Source organism: Rattus norvegicus, chromosome 9, assembly GCF_036323735.1.
Source record: "Rattus norvegicus strain BN/NHsdMcwi chromosome 9, GRCr8, whole genome shotgun sequence".
In the NCBI taxonomy this organism is placed as follows: domain Eukaryota; kingdom Metazoa; phylum Chordata; class Mammalia; order Rodentia; family Muridae; genus Rattus; species Rattus norvegicus.
Window position 1 is genome coordinate 43,588,417 of NC_086027.1, and position 20,615 is coordinate 43,609,031.

The window sequence follows — 20,615 nt, forward strand, 5'->3', positions numbered from 1 at the left end:
AGGTGTTAACACTCGTTAAGAATTTTACGTTTTCTGGCAATTCAAAATCTTGAGGTTAATTATATGTGTGTGTGTTTTGTGTGTGTTTGTTTTTGGTTATTTGAATTTCTTTCGGGAATTATGTGTCTGACCATGAGATAGCAGTGTTTCGTGGTTACTTTGCTTTGTTATGATGTACGGTCTCGTGCAGCCCTGATGGGAAAGCAATAGCCTGATTACCCTTCCCCTCAATTTTAGTTTGTTAGGGTTTTATGGAAGGTTTATAGGAATGTCTAGTTCAGTAGCTCTCAACCCGTGGACTGCAACCTTTGGTGGTCAAATGACCCTTTCACAGGTGTCCCCTAAGACCATTGGAAAACACAGATATTTACATGACAACTCATAACTGGCAAAATTATAGTTATGAAGTAGCAGCAAGAATAATGTTAAGGTTGGGGGGGTCACCCCAACATAAAGGACTAAAGCACTGGGAAACTTGAGAGCCATTGGTCTAGTGTATGCTGTATTGGCTATTACTACTAATTCCTTTAAATTATCAAGCACTTTAACATTTTCTTTGCTTTAATTCAAGGCTGTGCTTTGCATATCTTGAAGGTTTGGTAGACCAATCATTGATCATTGACTGGGTCATGAAAGTTCCATCTTGTCATTGTGCTAACCTACAGGTGGACTCCTAAGATTTTTTTTAATTATTTAAAATTTGTGTGTGTGTGTGTGTGTGTGCGCACGCGCGCGTGCGCCTCTGCCACACGTGTGTGGGTACAGGAGAAAGACAGAAAAGGGGGGTTGAATCCCCGGAGCTAGACATCATGAGATAGCAGGGCAACAGGCATGGGAACGAAGTTTTAATCTGGAAGAAGAAACAATTAGAGATTTTTTTTTTTTTGGTTCCTTTTTTCGGAGCTGGGGACCGAACCCAGGGCCTTGCGCTTCCTAGGCAAGCACTCTACCACTGAGCTAAATCCCCAACCCCTAGAGATTTTAACTGCGGAGTCAGCATCTCTCTGGCCCTGGGCTCATAAGTTGATGGCACTGTGGAGAGGAAGTAGACATGTCTAGAGATGGGGCCTAGATGAAGTAGTTCACTGCAGGCATTTTCTTGGGCTCTGTATCTTGTTTTAACTCTCCTCCCCTTCCCCCTCCTTCTTATTTCTTTGCCAGGGTAAGACAACCAACTTAGTTCATCCATGCCTTCCGCCAGGATGTTCCACTTCACGGTGGCCCAGAAACAACCGATCCAGATGACCTCTGAAACCACCAACCAATCAGACATTTGTTCTCAGGTATTGCCATAGAGACAAGAGCTCAGGACATGGGCAAATGCTTTCTTCTGAGTGTTTATCTGTTACCGTGATCATGCTTTAAGCACACATCCAAAGCAGGGTAGTTGAAGCAGAAGTTGACCCTAGCCTGGCCATATGTGAAGACGCCTTCCTAAATAAACAGATGTTGGAGTTAGTGCTCAGTGGTAGAGCCTTACGTGAAAAGATGGGCTTGACCCTTGGTGCTGCAATTCAATATGCATGGTGAAAACGTGCACACATGAGTTTAGTGCTACAGTATTAGAATACTCTTGGTAACGTGTTTGCTTTGGAATGCTTTGCTTTTAAAAACCCTTCATCATTAGGACCCATTAGGTAGTAAATCATGCATTTTAAAATTTTACAAAGAAAAATCCTCCCAGCATGTACACTCCCACACCTTTATGTACGAAAAAAATTACATGCATTTTTCTCACATGTGAAGGGTCATGTGTGCATACGTGTTCACAGGGTGGTCAGCAGTTTGTGTCTGGTTTCCCCTGGTCACACTTCATTTATATTTTGAGTCAAGGTCTCTACCTTGAACCTATAACTTGCAGACTCAATTAGTCTAGCTAGCTAGCTGCTCTCCAGTGCTGGCACTCTACGTGGGGCGCCACAGCCAGCTGGGATTTATGAAGAGTATTGGGACTCCAGACTTTGGCCCTCATGTTCAGGTGACAAACACTTTACACCTCTAAGTAATTTTGTATTGCACTAAAAAACTCCTAGTACTGCCACAGCCCCAGTAATTAACAGTACCTCTTTAATATTATATTAAAAAGCTGGCCAATGTTCAAACTTCCCTGATTATCTGTCTGTTTTCAGTAGATCTGAGTCAGGCCCAAGAAGGATCACAGGCTAGACTGCTTCTTCTACCCCAACTAGTTTCTTTTCTGTGCTCTGGATTTGTCCTCGCAGATTATTAACTGGAGAAACCAAGTCATTTGCTCTCAGAGCCTTTTCTCGGCATGGACTTTGCTGGCTGCATCCTTTAGGATGGGGAGCACATTTCCTCATTTTATCTCATGTCGATGTGAAGGCTTGATGGGGAAGTTAGGTTCTCCCTGGAGGGTGGGTTTCCACTGATGATCGCTATTCAGATTCTGTTTGTTTTCGGGGGCTGCTGATCTAGGATGTGCTTCTTTACCACTCACTACCTCAAGTTCCCCTGCAAGTTCTCATTGGCTCTTCGGTTCGTTTCCCAAAGCCAGGACACATGCTTCTTTTGATGCACATTGTTGGCTTTCAAAGTAATACATTTCCCTGAGTGACCGATGCATCCTTCATTTCTGAACACTATTGTGTACTCCTGCCTTAGGAATTTGTTTCTGTCATGGTTACCATGACTCGGTGACTCTCCAACTGTCCCATCTTGGGTGGGTAGGAAGGTCATGCAGCTGCCACCCACTGAGCCAGCACGCTGGCCTCCATTTATTACTTTTTAAATAAAATAAGGTTTAACACCCAGCTTTCTTCCTTTCTACCTTCCCCCATTCCTGATTACTGACAGAGACTCTCACATCCATCGACTTGTTAGGTATGGGTGAGTCTTTATAACCTTAGATAACCCTACCTACCAGAGAGTAATGCAGAGAACAGAGAGAAGGCTGACAGCAAATAGAAAAATGTTGCACCACAAGGTGAACTAGCCTTGATGTTTTTATCTGTCGAAGGAGACACATTTATCTTTATAATTCAGGTAAAGCTTCCATGCGATAAAGATATATGTATCTATTTCTGGACACTTTCTGATTAGAGAATTTCAACTATGTAATAAGTCAGTGTGGGGGGGGGCTTTGAACTCTTCCCCTGACACAGGAACACAGAGTTTGTCTTTACAAACACATCCACACTTCTCTCTACTGTCCTGCATCTTCCAGCAGGGTCGCTAGTTTAACCAATACCATGCCTACCATAGATTCACAGTTTTCTGGATATCATATTTTTCTTTTCTTTTTCTAGGATGACTGTGTCATTTGGGGAAGCACATTCTCCTTTTGGCTATAAAGTAGAAAGTATGTAGCAAATATTTTTGAGACTTTATATAATATTGTTACATTATCCTTCTCCTGGGTTCACAGTTTCATGCCATATAGAATCGAGTTACTTCCCTTTAGATCCCTGAAGGTTTTGCTCAGCAACCTTGGGAGTCGCAGAGTGGCTGCTGAGTCACCTAATGCCATTTTGATTCCTGTCCTTAGCCTGTGACATGCTTGTCCTGTTTGGTCTGAAATTTCACAATGCTTTTGGCAACTGCTTTTATTTCATTATATTGGGATGCAAGTAGTTTAATAATTGGGGTGAAACATTTAATAATTTGCCTACATTTAAATGCAAATTTCATTAAAGTTAAAATCACGACTATTCATATCTGCCAATCAATATTTATAACCAAAAGTACAATTTACTATGGGAAAATACCTTTGCTTGTGGCGCAGGGAATCGATCCTGGCACTTTGTGAGTGCTGAGCAAGCACTCTGTCACCAAGCTACCTCCATAGCTCGAGTCTATAAATACATTTGCTCCCGGGTGGTCTGTTTTATTCTAGAAATATATACCCTTTATTTCTAGAAAGACACCATGAAGTCTTTAAAATGTGACTTCCGTTTTTTAGGGTTTCTTGGTTAAGACTAATTCTGTATTTGCTTAATAATGTTTATTTCCTTTATCTTTGCCTTCTTGCTCTAATATCCATAATTATTTTTTCTCTTCCAGATAGTCTATTGTGTTTCTAAATTCTGGTTCTTTGAATTTTCCTTTCTTAGAATTACTCTGTTCTTGTTTCACGGGTACGGAATCTTTTCTTAGTGGATCATTCTTCTAATGCCTTGTTTTCATTTCCCATGCCAGAACATTTTCATGTATTATTTTACTTTTACACCTCATGTATCCTATTTTGTACATGCATGCATATGTATGTGCATACATGTACCTTAGTGCACATGTGAAGGCCAGAGGAAGACTTTGTAGTGTTCAGTTCTCTCCTTCCACCATGTGCTTCTCGGGAATCAAACTCAAGTCACAGGGTTTGGTGGAGAGTGAATTTATCCTCTGAGCCATCTCATTAGCTTATGCTAGGACAGTTTCTCAAGCAACCATACACTCTTTTTCTTAGATGTGCCTAATGTCCCCGAATCCATAGCTTTGATTTGGCTTCTGATGTGGTCCAGAAATGATGGGGTACTTAAGAATTTGTGATCTGAATGAGTCTTTGTGTAAGATTTTCTTCTGGTTCTCATGCCACTAGTTTTTCATAAGGACGATTCCTACAGCTTTCATCAATTTGTCAGCATGGTTTCAACTTACTTCGTTTTAATCTGCCCACTGCTGTTTTTCACTGCTCACTGCAAGCTCAGCCGCAGCGTGGAGCATTTCCACTGGACCAGGCCAAGTCAGTCAGCATTTATCACCTGCACATCAGCGTCTACTATAACATCTGCATCATTTATGTGTGATCTTTTCTGGAGTTTTCTTCACCCTTGTGCTTCTGTCTATTTTAAATGTACTTTTTGGTAGCATTTCAAGGTGGGAGGGAGAGCAAAATGTGTTTAAGTTAAGCTTTCTGAGATAGTTAAGTGCTGAGCAAAAGTGTAATTTATAAGTCTTTACTGGACCTTTGTTAGAAGAGTTGAGCTTTAGGTGAACTCAGTTTCCTGGCTATGCAGTCACTCTACAGATTGAACACCACATACTCCCTTCTGCATTGCACTCGCTTGCCACTTGGAGGGGTATGCTTTAAGTGTCACATACACACACACACACACACACACACACACACACACACACACACACACACACAGACGGCATGCTCACACCTGCCTTTCCACAGTGGCATATATATCCTGTCAACAAGCAGCTCTGATTCTAAGTCTAAAGAGTAGCCGGGACACTTATGCATCTGTGATAGCATGCAGTCTCTTATTAGGGAGTTAAATCTTTGTCACCATGAGAAAACATTTGATCTAAGCAGCTTAGGTCAAAGAGGACAGATTTGTCTCAGCTCACTGTTTTAGAGGTCTCCACCCATAGTCAGTTGGTTCTGTTGCTTTTAGAACAAGAAGGCAGAAACATGGTGGCAGGCAAGTATAGTTGGACAAATGGCTGCTTATCTCATGGCAGCCAGGCAGCAGAGAGAGCAACAGGGACCAGGACCTGTATATACCCTCACAGGTACAGCTTCAATGTCCTATGTGCCACACCCAGGCCTCACCCACTAAAAGTCTGTCTCAGTTAAGGTTTCTATTGCTTTAATAAAACATCATTGAGAAAAAGTAACTGGGAAAGAGAAGGGCTTATTTTACGTTGTAGCTTATCTATCTATTATGAAGGAAAGTCAGGGCAGGAACTGGAGTGGAGGCCATAAAGGAATGCTGTTTACTGGCTTGCTCTCTGTAGCTTACTCATCCCAATTTTAATGCTCTGCAGGTTTTAATGCTAGGGGTGGCACCACTCACAATGGGCCACAAAGGAAATGCCCCACAGGCTTGCCTACTGGCCAGTCTAGTAGGGTCATGCTCTCAATTGAGTTTTCTTCTTCCCAAATGATTCTAGCTTGTGTCGAGCAGACATAAAACTCACCAGTACATAGCCCATTCAGCATGAATTCACCAGTGGAATAATATATTAATGAAGTTAGTGTTCCCCTGATCCAATCACCTCTCAGTAGCAGTGCCAGGAACAAATGAAGCTATCAATGCATAAAACTATTTGAGGCTGGACTATATCCACACTCTAAGAGGACTGTGCATGAAATTTGAATCTTCTGGTGTCTTTCTAGTTCCCAAGCATAGCTTCACAAAGAAGTCAATTATGATTATGCTATGTAAAATTGTAAATATCCCCCCTCCTTAAGTCCCAATCTTTTTCACTTAATTTTTTTCCCATTGGCTTTAACACCATCTAAAATAGCAAAGAATTTATTATAGTCTGTTTCTTTTCATTGTGTCCCTATTATCCTTCCACACAGATAAGTAAGTATGCACACATATTAATACTGGTTCCATGACAGCAGGGACCTTTGTTTTTCCACAGGTTGTTTTAGGTTCTTAGAACAGCGCTGAAATACAATGTGGCAGGAAAGAACACTGCGCCAGGCTTAGGCAGCTCCTGACTCTCCAGCTGCCCACCCAACAGACAATGTTGCCACTTTGTTTCTGCTGTTACATTCTGGTAAGCATGTATCTGGTGGGGCTGCGAAAGATGAGCAGACAGTAGTAGATACATAAGAGACAGGAAGAATGCATAAATATCAAAGGGGAAAGACAGCTGGAGAGGGGAGAAAATAAATGGGGGGGCATTGAAATTTAGATGTAAGGAGTCTAAGAAAGGGTGAGTTTGGAGCAAGACCTCCAGTAAACGAAGATTCAAGCCACAGGGGTACCAAAGAAGAGGATTCTGAGCAGACAGAATAGGGAGAACAGGGATGATGGTGATGGTTAGCCTGATTTCTTAGACGGAAAGCTGGAGGACCAGTGGCTGGATCCCACAGAAGAAGGCATAGAAAAAAGGCTAGAGGATAAAGAGGAGGGAAGTATTCAGATCCCTCAACAATAGAGGAAAGAATTTCATTTCTCCAGGAACGAGTAGGAATTCACTCACGGGAGACAATGGCAGTTAGGCGGAGGAGTAATGACATGTGCCGAGTTTTGACTACCAGAGCTGTGCTAAGGCCACAGCATATAACAGCAAGAACACTAGCAGGAACTTATTAGGAGATACTCATAAGAATCTGTGTGAGAGATAATGGAAGCTCGGAAGCTCAGAGCAAAATGTGCTGAAGAGGTGACACAGGGGTGAAGAGCACTGGCTGCTCCTCCAAAAGACCTGGCTTTGATCCCAAGCACCCACATGGCAGCTCACAACTGTCTGTAGCTCTAGTTTGGAGGATCTGATTTCCTATTCTGGCCTCCGTGGGCACTGCTCACATATGGTACACAGACAGACATAGAGGCAAAACACCCTCACACATAAAATAATAATTAAAAAAACTTAAAGAATATCAGTAGTGGTTGTGAGAAAAGAGATTGAGTTCTAGAACCATTTTGAAGGTCTCAAAGTGAAAGCAGCATCAAAACTATAACCTGATAGATTTTTATTTATTTCTTTTTTTTTTTTTTTGGCTTGAGAATTGGAACCAAGATAGGGAAGAGAGATAGGAGGGAGGTCAGGAGCCACTCTTGAGTTGTATTAGTGATGGCTACAAGTCTTGTGGTTTGCAGCTGAACAACGAGTTGGGGAGGTCTTAGCACCTATTGTTGTTTGGCTATAAAGTATCTCTATGAAGGGGTCCTGTATGTATTGAAGGCATAACCCCTAAAGCAGCATGATCAGACCTGGGTCCTTTGGGAAGTGATTGAGTCATGAGGTCTCTAATGTCACTCATAGACTTATTCCTTGATGGTTTATGGGACATTAGTGGGTGGGGCCAGGAGGTGGGCAGTGAGGATGGGCTATGGAAGGATGTCTCTTTCCCTTATCTTTTTCTTCTTTGCTCTTCCTGGACACTATAAGGTGAACAGCTCTTACACACCATGCCCTGTTTGCTCAAGTGTTATCTTGCCTAGAGTCCAGAGCTGGAGCCAGCCGACCATGCACTGACACTTCGAAATCTGTGAAGCAAAATAAATATTTCCTCCCTTAAATGGAGTTTCTCCCAGTAACCGGAAGTCTAACTAACTGCAGACAGAAATCTGAGCATCAAAGTTCATGATGGATTTTAATACCCAGTGATTAGACAGAGAGCGAACACTATGGGGAGACTGACGTCAGACGGCCACTTTGAGTCATGATCCCCCAGAAGCTAAGAGAAAGGCCTTGAAAGCCTCAAGCGCTTCTGTTAATGCCCTGACTCTGGAATTCTAGTTTCTGGAACTGTGAGAAAATACATTTCTTGTTCTAAAGAAATACCTAATCTAGTCTTCGGCATATTGTACCTGATACACTCAGCACTCGTGTGTAAAGGAGACTGGTAATGGGAGGAGAGTAATCCAGTGGGATTAGAAGAACTTGACTGAGGTGGGACCAGAAATAATACGAAATGGGAAACTGGAGAGGGCTATATACACACCTTTTAAAATACCTCTCCCTCCCCCTCTCCCTCTCTCTTCCCCTCCCTTCCTTCTTTTTCTGTGTCTCTCCCTTTTACAAAAATCCCATACTTTATCTTAGCAATAAAATTTACATTTACATATAGCAATAAAATTAAAGAAATTTAAGTAATACTATTAATAAAATCATTTGATATATGTTTGAAAGAGAAGGAAAAGCAGGAGAGTGTCAGGTTATGAAACACCTCCAGGTTTTCTAAGCTGGTCATTGTGACAAATGTGTTCACTGATGTCATATCTAACTCCTAGTACACTGGTGGTTAGAGGGATAAAAAGGAGGTCCAATCTCCCCAGGCACTGCCTCAGAGAGAAAACCACATGGGATTCTTTTAAATTACAAAATGGCTCTTGCATTGAATGTCAAATTCATATATCTAGCATAGGGTGGGGGGAGGTACCTACACTCCATCCTTCCTCATTACCTAATATGACCCTCTCTCTCTCTCTCTCTCTCTCTCTCTCTCTCTCTCTCTCTCTCTCACACACACACACACACACACACACACACACACACACACACACTTCTGAGTTTAGGTCACTGTACTTAACATTATATTTTCCAGGTACATCCATTCACCTACAAATCTACTTTATCTTACATCTGAACAGTAGTCCAAGTGTGCATACATCAGGTTTTCGTTGTCCATTTTTCTGCTCATGGACACTCAGGCTACTTCTGTTTCTTTACAATTGCAAACAGAGAAGTGCTATGCATGGGCGTGGGCTCATGTCTGTGGTAGGATGTAGAGACCTCTGCATCTACACCCAGGAGTGAAATAGCTGGGACCTAGGATGGTTCTTTTTAATTCTCGCCCCCCAAGAGTCCTCCAAGCTGATTTCCGTAATGTCTGCACTGGTTCGTACTTTCAGTTCAGAGAATAAAGGATCCTGGATCCTTCTTCCCATGCCCTTTCCTGCATCTGTAATCAGATTTCTTAGTAATAGTGTCTGACAAGGTAAGACAACAACTTGGTGTTTGAATCTGCATTTCTCTCGTAGGCAAGGATGCTAAACACTTTTAAAAAGTTGGTTATTGGCCATTTGTGTTTCTTTCGAGAACCGTCTGTTCACCTCATTAGATAATTTGTAGACGGGCAGTTTGTTTCCTTGGTGTCTACTTCTCACTGTGTGTTTGAGAATTCCGTTTATTATCCCTCTGTCTGAAGTACAGCTGATAATGATTTTCTCCCATCCCGTGGGCTATCTCTCAGCTCTGTTACAGTTTACTTGCTATGCAGAAACCTTTTCTCTTCATGTATTCCCACTGTATAGTAACAATGAACTCAAAAAAAAAAAAAAGAAAGAAAGAAAAAAGAAAGAAGGAAGGAAAGAAATTGGGAAAAATACCTTATTCAAAATCACTCGAAAAAACTAAGGTAGCTAGGAATAACTTACTAAAGAAGTGAAAGACCTGGCCAACGAAAACTTCAAGACACTGCAAATATAAATCAGAGAAGACACTAGACAATGGAAAGACATTCCACATCCCTAGATTGGTAGAATTAATGAAAAAAATGGCTATATACCAAAATTAGCCTACAGATTTAATGCAATACCCACTTAAATTCATATATCATACTTCATGGATCTAGGGGGAAAAAAACCAATACAAATATTCATATGGGACCAGAAAAGATCTCGAATAGCCAAACCGATCTCAAGGGGAGATGGGTTCAGACATAAGAGCAGTTAGAACAGGAGAGCGGAAGTAAGGATGTGAAACAGACTGATACACTGAGGCCATCTAATTTTTGGACAGAAGAGGCAAAAAAAAAAAAGTGCTATGGGGAAAAAAGACAGCACATTCAACACATGGTGTGGGCAAAACTGGATTCCACACCAGGACAGTGAAACTGGATTCTTACCTTTTACCTTGCATAAAAATCAACTCAAATCAAATGAAATACTATAATTTAAAACCCAAAACACTGGCATTGCTACAGGAAAACAGAGGGAACGCTCTTCAAGGTATTGTCAAACATTTCTGAATAGAGCTCTCCAGTGGCCAAGAACTAATCCCAAGAATCAGCAGGCAGGACTACCCCAACGTTAAGTGTTTTTCTTTTATTTTCTTTTTGAGACACCATCTCAATATAGCCAAAGATGACACTGAATTCCTGGTCCTCCTGCCTCTGCCTCCACCTCCTATGAGCTGGGATTACAGGTATGTCACTGTGCCTGAGTTTTTCCATGAATAAAAGGAGAAAAATAAGGCAGAAAAGTCAAATGACTTAAAAGCTTTATTTTTATTTATTTTCAATTTTATGTGTATGCGTGTATGCCTGCATGAATGTCTGTGAATCTCATGTGTGTTTGGTGTTCAGAGGCCAGAAGAAGGCATTGGATCCTCTGGAACTGGAATCACAGATGTCTTTGAGCCACCACGTATATCCTGAGAATTGAACCTGGGTTCTCTGGAAGAGCAGTCAGTGCTCTTAACTGCTAAGCTATTTTTCAGCACCCGAAAATTTGCTTTCTTTCCTTTGCTTTTCTTTTTGTTCTGCTGTTAATGAAAACAAAACAAAACAAAACAAAACAAAACAAAACAAAACAGATAAAGGCGATACTAAGTTTCTATTGCTGACTTTCCCTGCTTGTGCCAGACCTTGGGCACAGTACTTGTCATTGTTTCATTCAATTCCCATGGTAACAAGTAAACAACATATTGACAACATTTTGTAGATGAAGTCATAACTGGGAGAGAGGGCAGAGGAGGAGCTAGTGAACAGATCAGGCACTAAAATCAAAGTGTGTGGCCTGAAATCAGTGTTCTACTGACAAGTTAGTCTAGGGTTGGTCTTAGCTTTTCAGCACATTCAAAGCTCCAGCATGAAGCGGGGATTCTGTCCCTGAAATTGTCACCAAAAGGAAACAATTATAAAAATGCCATCTTTCAAGTGAAGAAATAAAGGGCTAATGGTCTGTTAACAGAATGAGTTTACTTCTGCTCACGTGTGCCTTGTTGTCCTTAGAGCTGTGAGCTCTTAAATTTGACATGTATCTTAGGCAAAAGGACTCAGTACCCTGTCTACCTCCAACTTCTTGTATCCTCTAGCCTGTATCATCCTGTCTGGTCACCAAGCCTTCTGAGGAACTGTCCCTTCATTTCCACAGTCAGGGTCCCAGAGGATCTGCTATCAGGCTAGTGTGAATGGCTGTGGCACCTCCTGGCCGGACCTCACTTTCTATCCTGTATCACCTGCACCAATTCCGTACACAGAAGTTCATTTTCAAAGTACTCTGTGTATTTGGTGCTTCGCATCACAGTGCTGATGATATAAAAGCTGCCGGTTAATCAGTTGTTCAGAAAGGACACAGTGCTTAACTATAATTCTTGAAAAATATGAAGAGGTGGGGGTCTGGTGGTCTGAAGATCCTTGGTCCATGGAATGGCACTATTAAGAGGTGTGGCCTTGGAGTAGGTGTGTCACTGCGGGCATTGGCTCTGAGACCCTCCTGCTAGCTGCCTGGAAGCCAGTCTTCTCCTATTTGCCTTCAGAACAAGATATAGAACTCTCAGCTCCTCCTGCACCATGCTTGCCTGGATGCTGCTATGTTTCTGCCTTGATGATAATGGACTGAACATAGAACCTGTAAGCCGGCCCCAATGAAATGTTGTCCTTATAAGACTTGCCTTGGTCACGGTGTCTGTTCACAGCAATGAAACCCTAACTAAGACAGGAGGCATGTTGGGAGGGCCTGGAAGGAGCTAGGAAGAGGAAATGGATGTTGGTATGATCAGAATACACTCTCTCTCTGTGTGTGTGTGTGTGTGTGTGTGTGTGTGTGTGTGTGTGTGTGTGTAATATAAAATAAACTGGAATAGGGGTTGGGGATTTAGCTCAGCGGTAGAGCGCTTGCCTAGCGAGCGCAAGGCCCTGGGTTCGGTCCCCAGCTCCGAAAAAAAGAAAAAAAAAAACTAGAATATAAACTCAAGATCTTACACAAAAAGGAAAATATTAAGCCAGGTTCTGTTTTTGTTTTTAATTTCCTCAGGCTGACCCTTCTCTTCCCCCCCCATGATAGTCATTCTTTTTTTTTGTTTTTTTGTTTTTTTGTTAAGATTTATTTATTTATTTCAAGTATACAGGTACACTGTCAGACACACCAGAAGAGGGCATCAAATCCCATTACACATGATTGTGAGCCACCATGTGGTTGCTGGGAATTGAACTCAGGACCTCTGGAAGAGTAGTCAGTGCTCTTAACCACTGAGCCATCTAGCCTGTCATTCTCTTAACAACCATTGCCAATACAAACGCTCATGTGCAGCCTGTGGAGCCAATAACCGCTGAGGCTCTCCCCAGATCTCACAGTTTCTGGAGTTGCCCTGGCAAGAAGGGTGGGATGAGTTTATCTGGAAAGCACAGCGTGTTTGTTTGACCTTACTCTGAGGTCCAGCACATAAGTAGCTTAAGTTCAGTAATCTGTTGAATACTACTAAATGAGCACAATATTTGGGACACTGAAGGACAATCTAAACTCTCTCTGCAATCACTGGATACATCTATGTTTCAATTTAGCTATCCACTGATTTCTTAAGTGTAATTTTGAGCTCTCTAGGAACCGATTTTCTTTTCTATTTTTTAACTGTTGATCTGCAGTTATAACATATTTTATGCTAATCTCATTTTCTCTCTTGTATCTACAATGCCAAACCCTTTGACATTTACCTTGCAGCATGACCAAAGACTGTCGAAGCCGACTGTTCTCCTTCCGGATGCTTCTCAGCTTTTCTTTCAGGCTTTCGATTTTGTTACAAAGTTCCTCCTTGGACAGTTCCACTAAGGGGGTTTCCTCATCGCTGGAACTCTCCCCAGGCAGGAAGGCATTTCCTGAATACGGGTCTCTCTAAAACACAAAGCATGGACAACAAAAGACATCTTGCAGTCCCTTTAACATGTTCTGTATGCCAACGCCACTCCTCAGACCTATGGAAAGCTGCTTCCACCTGCAGATGCCACAAGTCACGGCCCCTGCTTTGTCCTCTACCCTCTAGAACTCAAGAGAGGACACACAAAAGGTTCCCTTTTCAAATAGAAGACAGGAGTCTGACTTTCTGTTCATGTGGTGAAAAGCAGAGTATTTTATAGCACAGTAGACTCAGCAAGGCCATTGTTAAAACCTGGGCTCCTTTGACGTGGAGCCTGTCTCCTGCCAAGAACTTCAAAATGGGACTCTTACTCTGGGTTAGCATGCCAGGCATGGTCAGCCTGGAACACATAGGGAGTTCCAGGTCAGTCTGAACTAGACAGAAACAACAACGTTGCCTTTTTTTGGTGGGGAGGTGGGGAAGCAAGCTCCCAGCAAATTCTTGCTCTGCACATCGATACGGATGATTTGTACCATGAAAAGAGCCATTAATCACACATAGGAATAAGAATAGAGTGGCAGCTAAAGTAGAGTCTCTTAGTATGCTGGTATTGATGTAATTTTCTAGTGATATATTTATTTGGTGGTAATGCATGAAACCACACTTTCGAGATGTGTGTTCTTCCATATGCATTTTGGATTTCCATAAGATGTTCTTTTTAATTTTTCAGTAAATAAAAGCAATGAATGCAGCTGAAAGGAAGGGCACTTGCTGAGCATGCAGAAGGCCCTGGTCACCTCAAGCCTACAAGGAAAATGTCCAACAAGTACATGTCTATAGAATATATATATTTTTCCAATCTTAGAGTCTAAGGTTTTTATCTTTCTGCTTGCATCTTGTTTTGAGACTAGATACCATTAATGAATAGTAAAAAAGGATGCACACTCTTTATGAAGGAAACAAAAAAAACCTTTATTGAATGATACCCTCAGTGTGGAAGGAAAAGTTCAGAGATAAAAAGCTGTAAGTAAAACACACACACACACACACACACACACACACACACACACACACACACACACTTGAATGCAAATCCCTGCAGAGAAATTAAGAATTTATACATCAAAAGCAAAATGCAAAAACCGTACAAGAAATATAAATGTATGTTTTCTCAACTTTAGTGGGCATTTCCTAGATATAAAATCACTGCTTGAAGTATTTTAAAAAGCCAAACTAAAATAAAGAACTTCTATTCATAAGACACATTCAACAAGAAAAAAGACCATAAGAGCCAATGGGAAATATTTGCCATTTTGGTAAGCAAAACAGTAACTCAATGGAAAAATGAACAAATGATATAAAGGGGGGCATTTTACAGAACAGAGAATGTTTACGGCTCATCAGAAGACCCAGAGATATTCAACCTCATTGGTTAGCAGAGGGAGGGTCAAAATCACCACCGATTTTGGAATCTGACAAAACTAAGCAGGGTGGCCAGGAACCACGGTTTCTCTATGTGTTGTTGTATGAGGAGAACTTGGCCCACTACTTTGGAAAGCACTGTAATATTATCCTATGAAGTTTAACACTTATCTCCCTTTGCTCTGGTAAATGATCCCCAGAGCTGTGTGTGCATACAAGGGAACATTCCAACTGAAGCAAACTCCCTAAGTGGGAGAATCCAAAGTCAGTCTACTGTGAGAACTACAATGTTAAGTAAATAGAGTAAGTTCCAGAGGTAAATATACAATGTATCATTTGAACAATTACAAAGTCCAGAGGCCCGTGCAGTAGCACACACCTGTGCCAGTCCTTAGGAAGCTGAGGTAGGAGGATCACTTGATTCCAGGAAACAAGGCCATTCTAAACAACGTAGGAAAAACCCTCCCCCCAAAGAGAGGCAGAAATGAGAAATTGAAATGCTGGATGAATTATTCAGAAACATGTATTATACATAATATGTAATCTATGATATGTAATAGATATTTATATATGTATTGCTTTGTTTTTTCAAAAAGCTGGCTAGGGACACCGCTCAGTGGTGAAGTGCTTGCTTGGCTTGTGCAAGGTGTAAACCCTGTGGTGGGGAGGGAGGGGACGGAGTCTATAAAGGCAAGACTGCCTATGACTACATCATCTGGAGCAGACAGATGGTGGATTATATGAGGTCTAGGAAGCGGTTTTAATGGAGATTATTTCTTTTTAACTGAACATATGCAGAGGAAAAAATAGAATATTTGTTCCCTAGTGTCCCTGTCCAAAGAGCAGTGTCTTTCCTTTGTGTGCATCAGAAGACTTCTTCCTTCTCTGTTCTTCTCTATTCTTGCTTCTTTTTCTGAGCATACACTCTAGGTGCTTGGGATTTGCCATTTATAAAGCTCATACTATGTTGCACACAGTAGGCACTTTACCATCTCTATTTCTGTGGGAGTGGGCGAAAAGCTTGTCTTCACCTGTAGCTCATTCTTATTCTTTCCTTCTCAGTGGTTTCCACTCACAGTTTCTGTTCTTGAGATTGTCACAGAGCTAATTCTGTGGTTTATCGTGTCAGAGGAAAGAAGGAACAGAGTCACCCAAAAGGAAGCTCGTGTTCACCTTCTAGTTTTAGAATATAGTTTTTGAGGTCAAAACTGAGACAATAATTGAAAATATCTCAAACTATGGTGAGATTAAAAACAACCACTGGTAGTAATATATGAATATATATATATGCACATAAGTTTACAAATATACACACACACATATATATATACACACACAAATACACATACATACATATATTGGAACCAGCGAGTGTGTGTGTGTGTATCTGTACAAATCACTGGAAATTTTCAGTTAAAGCGCCAGGTGTGAAGACCAAATTCAGATGCCTATAGCATGAAGGTTCTTCAAAACTTAACCTGAGAGTAGAAGAAAGAAAGGCACAGGGGAAGCTCACACTCTAAGACATTCTGGTGCTTCGAGGGAAACCCAGAGAATAAAGAACAGAAAGAATATCAGAAAATCAAAGTCAAATGTCTGCATTCCTCCACCGACTCCTTTAGAGGAAAAGATGGATTCCAGGAGTGGAGACGTAGGCGGTAAACACGCTGTGCACTGTTTGTGGGCGTGTTGACTGTGGCACTCATCTTATGTGGCAGTGAAATGTAATCCCTCACGTTCCCCAAGACTGAAACTTTTGCTGGACCTCACAACCAGAGTTAATACATCTTGAGGCCACTTAAGATGGCTAGTCTACTGTCTGCTCACCTTAAAACAAAACAAAAACAAATGAACAAACAAAACAAAACACCACCAAACAAAACCCCTGCCCTTAAGCGAACAATACAGTTGATCTCACTTGCCTTGGGTTTCCAATGGACTCTAACTTTCTAACCTAAGCTAATGAATAGCTGCCATCTTCAATGACCTCTGACCACCATACCTCTGACCCAGGGTGATGCATGTCCACCATTTACTGAAGACAGCCAGTACAGAGGTCAAAAGCAACTTCATAAAAGCTTCCAGAAAAGTTAAAAGCACCCATTTATGGATATTGGTTGATAAACAATGACGTTTGCAGAACCGCTTTTTGTCTGGTTCAGCTGGGATCAGTTGGAGCCAGTGACTTAATCCTTTATAAAACTGTTAAAGATTTCTGGAAAGTAGCCCACGTCTTCCGGTGTGATGCTTTCTGTGCTGATTAATAATCAGAGACAGCGTCGAATCACAGCTATACAATAGACACACATAAACCCAGAAAGTCACACACAGAGAAGATAGACACCCAAAGACAGAACAGACAGACACACAAGGACAGACACAGGGACGGATTCACAAGACTTCCTTTAGGCTGACACAGACTCACACAACACACAGCCAGAAGACCCAGGGAGCATGAAGTAGAATTCAAATCTGGACTCTCTGGGTTAAATGATTTGAAGGGAAATTGCTGGTGACTTGGAGTTAATCACTAATGCATTTAATCCATGCAATCTGATAATGTCTAGTCACATGACTAGAAACAAACAAGCAATTTCTAAACAGCAAACCATTCTCCTAGGTATTTCATATGGATATAATCTGTGGAGTAGAGTTATATTAAATTAATGGATTTTAGTTGTGTAGCCCAAAAAATAACCAAAAGTGGATAACTCTATATGTGGATGGTAAGGTTGATTTGTTTCTCTACAGAACATGTTTCACAATTTATATGCATCTCATAATATCAAGTCCTATAAGTAATTTTGGAGAGTGTGATGCTTTTTGAAAAAAATCAGGAACAAATTAATATTTCTATATGATATCCGTGTGCCACTAAATGATATGTACGCAGTCTTACAGTGTTTTATGGAGTGGGGCAGAGATGGGGATAGGAGGGGGATGGTACTGTTTAAGGACGTGTGACTACAACATGCCACATGCGTTATAAAACATGCACAAATGTGTGACTGTATAAGACATACAAATAAAAACACAGAATGAACATGTCGGTAAGTTGTTCAAAGCGAAGGATGGGAATGAGGAGATGAAGACGGCCATGAGATAAGTTCTAAAGAGAAGAGCAAAGAGTAAGTCTTAATGAAGGACTATGCCAATTTCCATAAATATTTTGGGAGGAAAAATATTTTCAGACAGTTTGATGATCTTTTGTTTAGAGCAGAGGATGAAATTTGAACAGTGATACATCTGGTCCTGGCTGAAATGAAACAGGAAAACTGTCTGTTGTTTCTGTTTCTAACTTCTAACCTGAAGAAGAGAACAGAAACTATATTCCCTCGGTTGGATAAAGAATTAAAAAGGGAAAATTACAAGAAGATGAGAGAAAGTGCCAAGAAACAAAGCCAAGAAATAATGACTAGAGTTGTGGACTGCGGCCCAGCTAGGTAAGAAAATGAAATCAAACCAACCTGTGCTTTATCCGAGGCACTATTTGCGTTTTCTGAGTTCGCGGTCTCTGTCCGTTTCCTCTTTCTTTTTCTAAGAACTTGGTTGTTGGTGATGTCATCTGTCTGCAAGACCTTCTGCATTTTCTCAATTAGTCAGCCCAGGCTCTCCGAAACCGCTGAAGGCAGAAAGGCCCATGTAGGTGCTGCTGTACTGCATGCGGTTCGGTTCCTGCTGCTCCTTAAAAACAAAACAGAGGGTACCTCAGCCTGCCGCCCGCTCAGGTGAGCGACTTCCACGGAAGGTGCCATGTTGTCTTTCTCACTGGCCAACTAGCACATTTTTCCTTGACTCAAAAACCTTCAGCGTGGTGCTGGAAAGATAGCTCTTCCAGAGGTCCTGAGTTCAATTCCTAGCAAGCACATGGTGGTCCACAACCATTTATAATGAGATCCGATGCCCTCTTCTGCTGTGTCTGAAGACAGCTACAGGGATTGATACATAGTAGGCAGGTCGTACTTTAAACAACAATAACAACAATAAAACCCTTTAACTTGTTACCACCCCCAAGCTGCACATGTGGCCAGGTGAACAAGTTGGTTTTAAAAATGTCAGATAGCTAAGAACAAGCTCCATCTGCAGTTCTTGTCAAGGAGCTCTGAACAATCTACAGGTTTGAGAACCTAAACATTATCACACAGATCTGAAGTTATGCACTTCTAGGAAAATATATTAATAATAGTCTATGACACTAGGATCGAAGGTGCACATATTCCCCAGGAGATCAATAAGAATTGCTTAGGGGGTTGGGGATTTAGCTCAGTGGTAGAGCGCTTGCCTAGGAAGCGCAAGGCCCTGGGTTCGGTCCCCAGCTCCGAAAAAAAGAACCAAAAAAAAAAAAAAAAAAAAAAAGAAAAAGAATTGCTTAGAACTGAGTTTTGCTTTAAAAGGTGTTTTTCTTCCTGAAAACTCAGAAGTCTTACAATAGGAGGTTCCCCTTGTCACAATCTAGCTGATCCTATCAGTAGGGTTGCAGTGACGACATTTAACCTTGGTTGTGCGTAGCTGGTGTAGCATATAAAGTCTTACATAATCTTTGGAGTATCTGCTCTAATTGGTTTGCTTTCATAAGCATTTATAAATAATAAAACTGAAGTCGGACCGAGCATATGGATCTTCATAAAATACACAGGGACTATTGAGTAAACTAATATTTTGCTTCTTATCAAATTACTGTAAATGTATTAGCAAATGCACCACTCAAAATCTTTTATTCACAAAGTTCATAATGAAACCCTGAAGTACAGCTTTTCGGAAGCTATGTTTACTAATGTGGCGAGTGAAGTTTTCAAGAGAACATTATAGTTGGGCATAGTGGTGCACACCTGCAATCCCTGCACTTCGAAGATGAAGGCAACAGGGTTTCCTGTTCAAGGCCAGCCTGGGTCCACTGTGAAGTGCATTTTCTAAGTTCCAAAATAAAATAAAACATAAATATGCAGGAAGTAAAAAAGCTGGGGTTCAAATAGGATGTTTGCTCTCATAACAATAATTTCAAATATTTCAAATGTTCTATGTGTTTTTGCACGTGTGCGTACATGCATGTGTGCCCCTGTGTGTATGTGGAAGTCAGGAAACAATTTGCTGGGTTCAAGGGATTGAACACAGGTTTCCAGGCTCATGTGGTTTTTTGATTTCCTAATGGCTGACATTCTGACTGGACTGAGATAGATTCTTTAACTTGCATTTCTTTTTCTGGTGACTGGTGAGATTTAACAGTTTTTCATGTGTTTAGTAGCACATCTGTTCATTCCACCTTCCTCCACCCTCCATTATTGATGAGTCTGTTTGGTTTCTTGTTTGAGTTTTGATGAAGATTACACTGACTCTGTAGGTTACCGTGGACAGTCAGCCATTTTCACAACATTAATACAGCACCACAGGGAGGCTCTTCTCTGGTCTTACCTGTCCAGTGTTCCAAATGCCTAGCCTCCTAAGTGCTGGCTTTATAGTTTGAGCCACCAAGTGCAAATACTCATCTTTTGTGCCAGCCCGTAAAGAAAGCTTATATGTACGAATTCCTTCTTTCATGATGTTTTTCACAGTGATAGACACTGGTATAGTTGATACCAACCTAGAAGCTAATGAAAATTTAAATTGAGAACAGGCTAGGGAGAAGTTCCTCCGAGGTCCAGTAAAACAGATCTTGACAAAAGGAAAAAGGAAGAGTTCTTCTGGGTTCTCTTGGTGAAGCCAGCCTTATGACTCTTACAGCTAAACCAGATAAAGAAACCACAAAAATCTTTCCAGTGGACAGAGCACAAAAGCTGCCAGCGAAATACTTGTAACTGAATTCAAGAATACATCAAGATCCTCCACCATGACATCCACGTCACTCCCGAGCTGTAGGGGACAGTTCCATGTGTGCATATCGATAAGCTTAACTCAATATATAAATGGGCTCAGGACAGAAAAGCACCTGATCATCTCAACAGATGTGGAAAGGGCATTTAATAAAACCCAGC

General features: G+C 41.3%; 1 protein-coding gene across 3 annotated transcripts in view; it reads right to left on the reverse strand.

Moving 5' to 3' along the window:
- Bend6 (BEN domain containing 6) overlaps nt 1-20,615 on the reverse strand; it is a 54,456-nt gene that overhangs the window by 11,435 nt on the left and 22,406 nt on the right. For all 3 annotated transcript variants that reach the window (XR_010054613.1, XM_063267364.1, NM_001393774.1), the window contains exons 2-3: nt 18,114-18,330; nt 13,085-13,262 (exon numbers count right to left, since the gene is read on the reverse strand). Coding sequence is in view for 2 of the 3 variants with exons in the window: in XM_063267364.1 (XP_063123434.1) it covers nt 13,085-13,262; nt 18,114-18,233 (298 nt within the window). In the remaining variant the exon portion in view is untranslated. The remainder of the gene's footprint in view (nt 1-13,084; nt 13,263-18,113; nt 18,331-20,615) is intronic.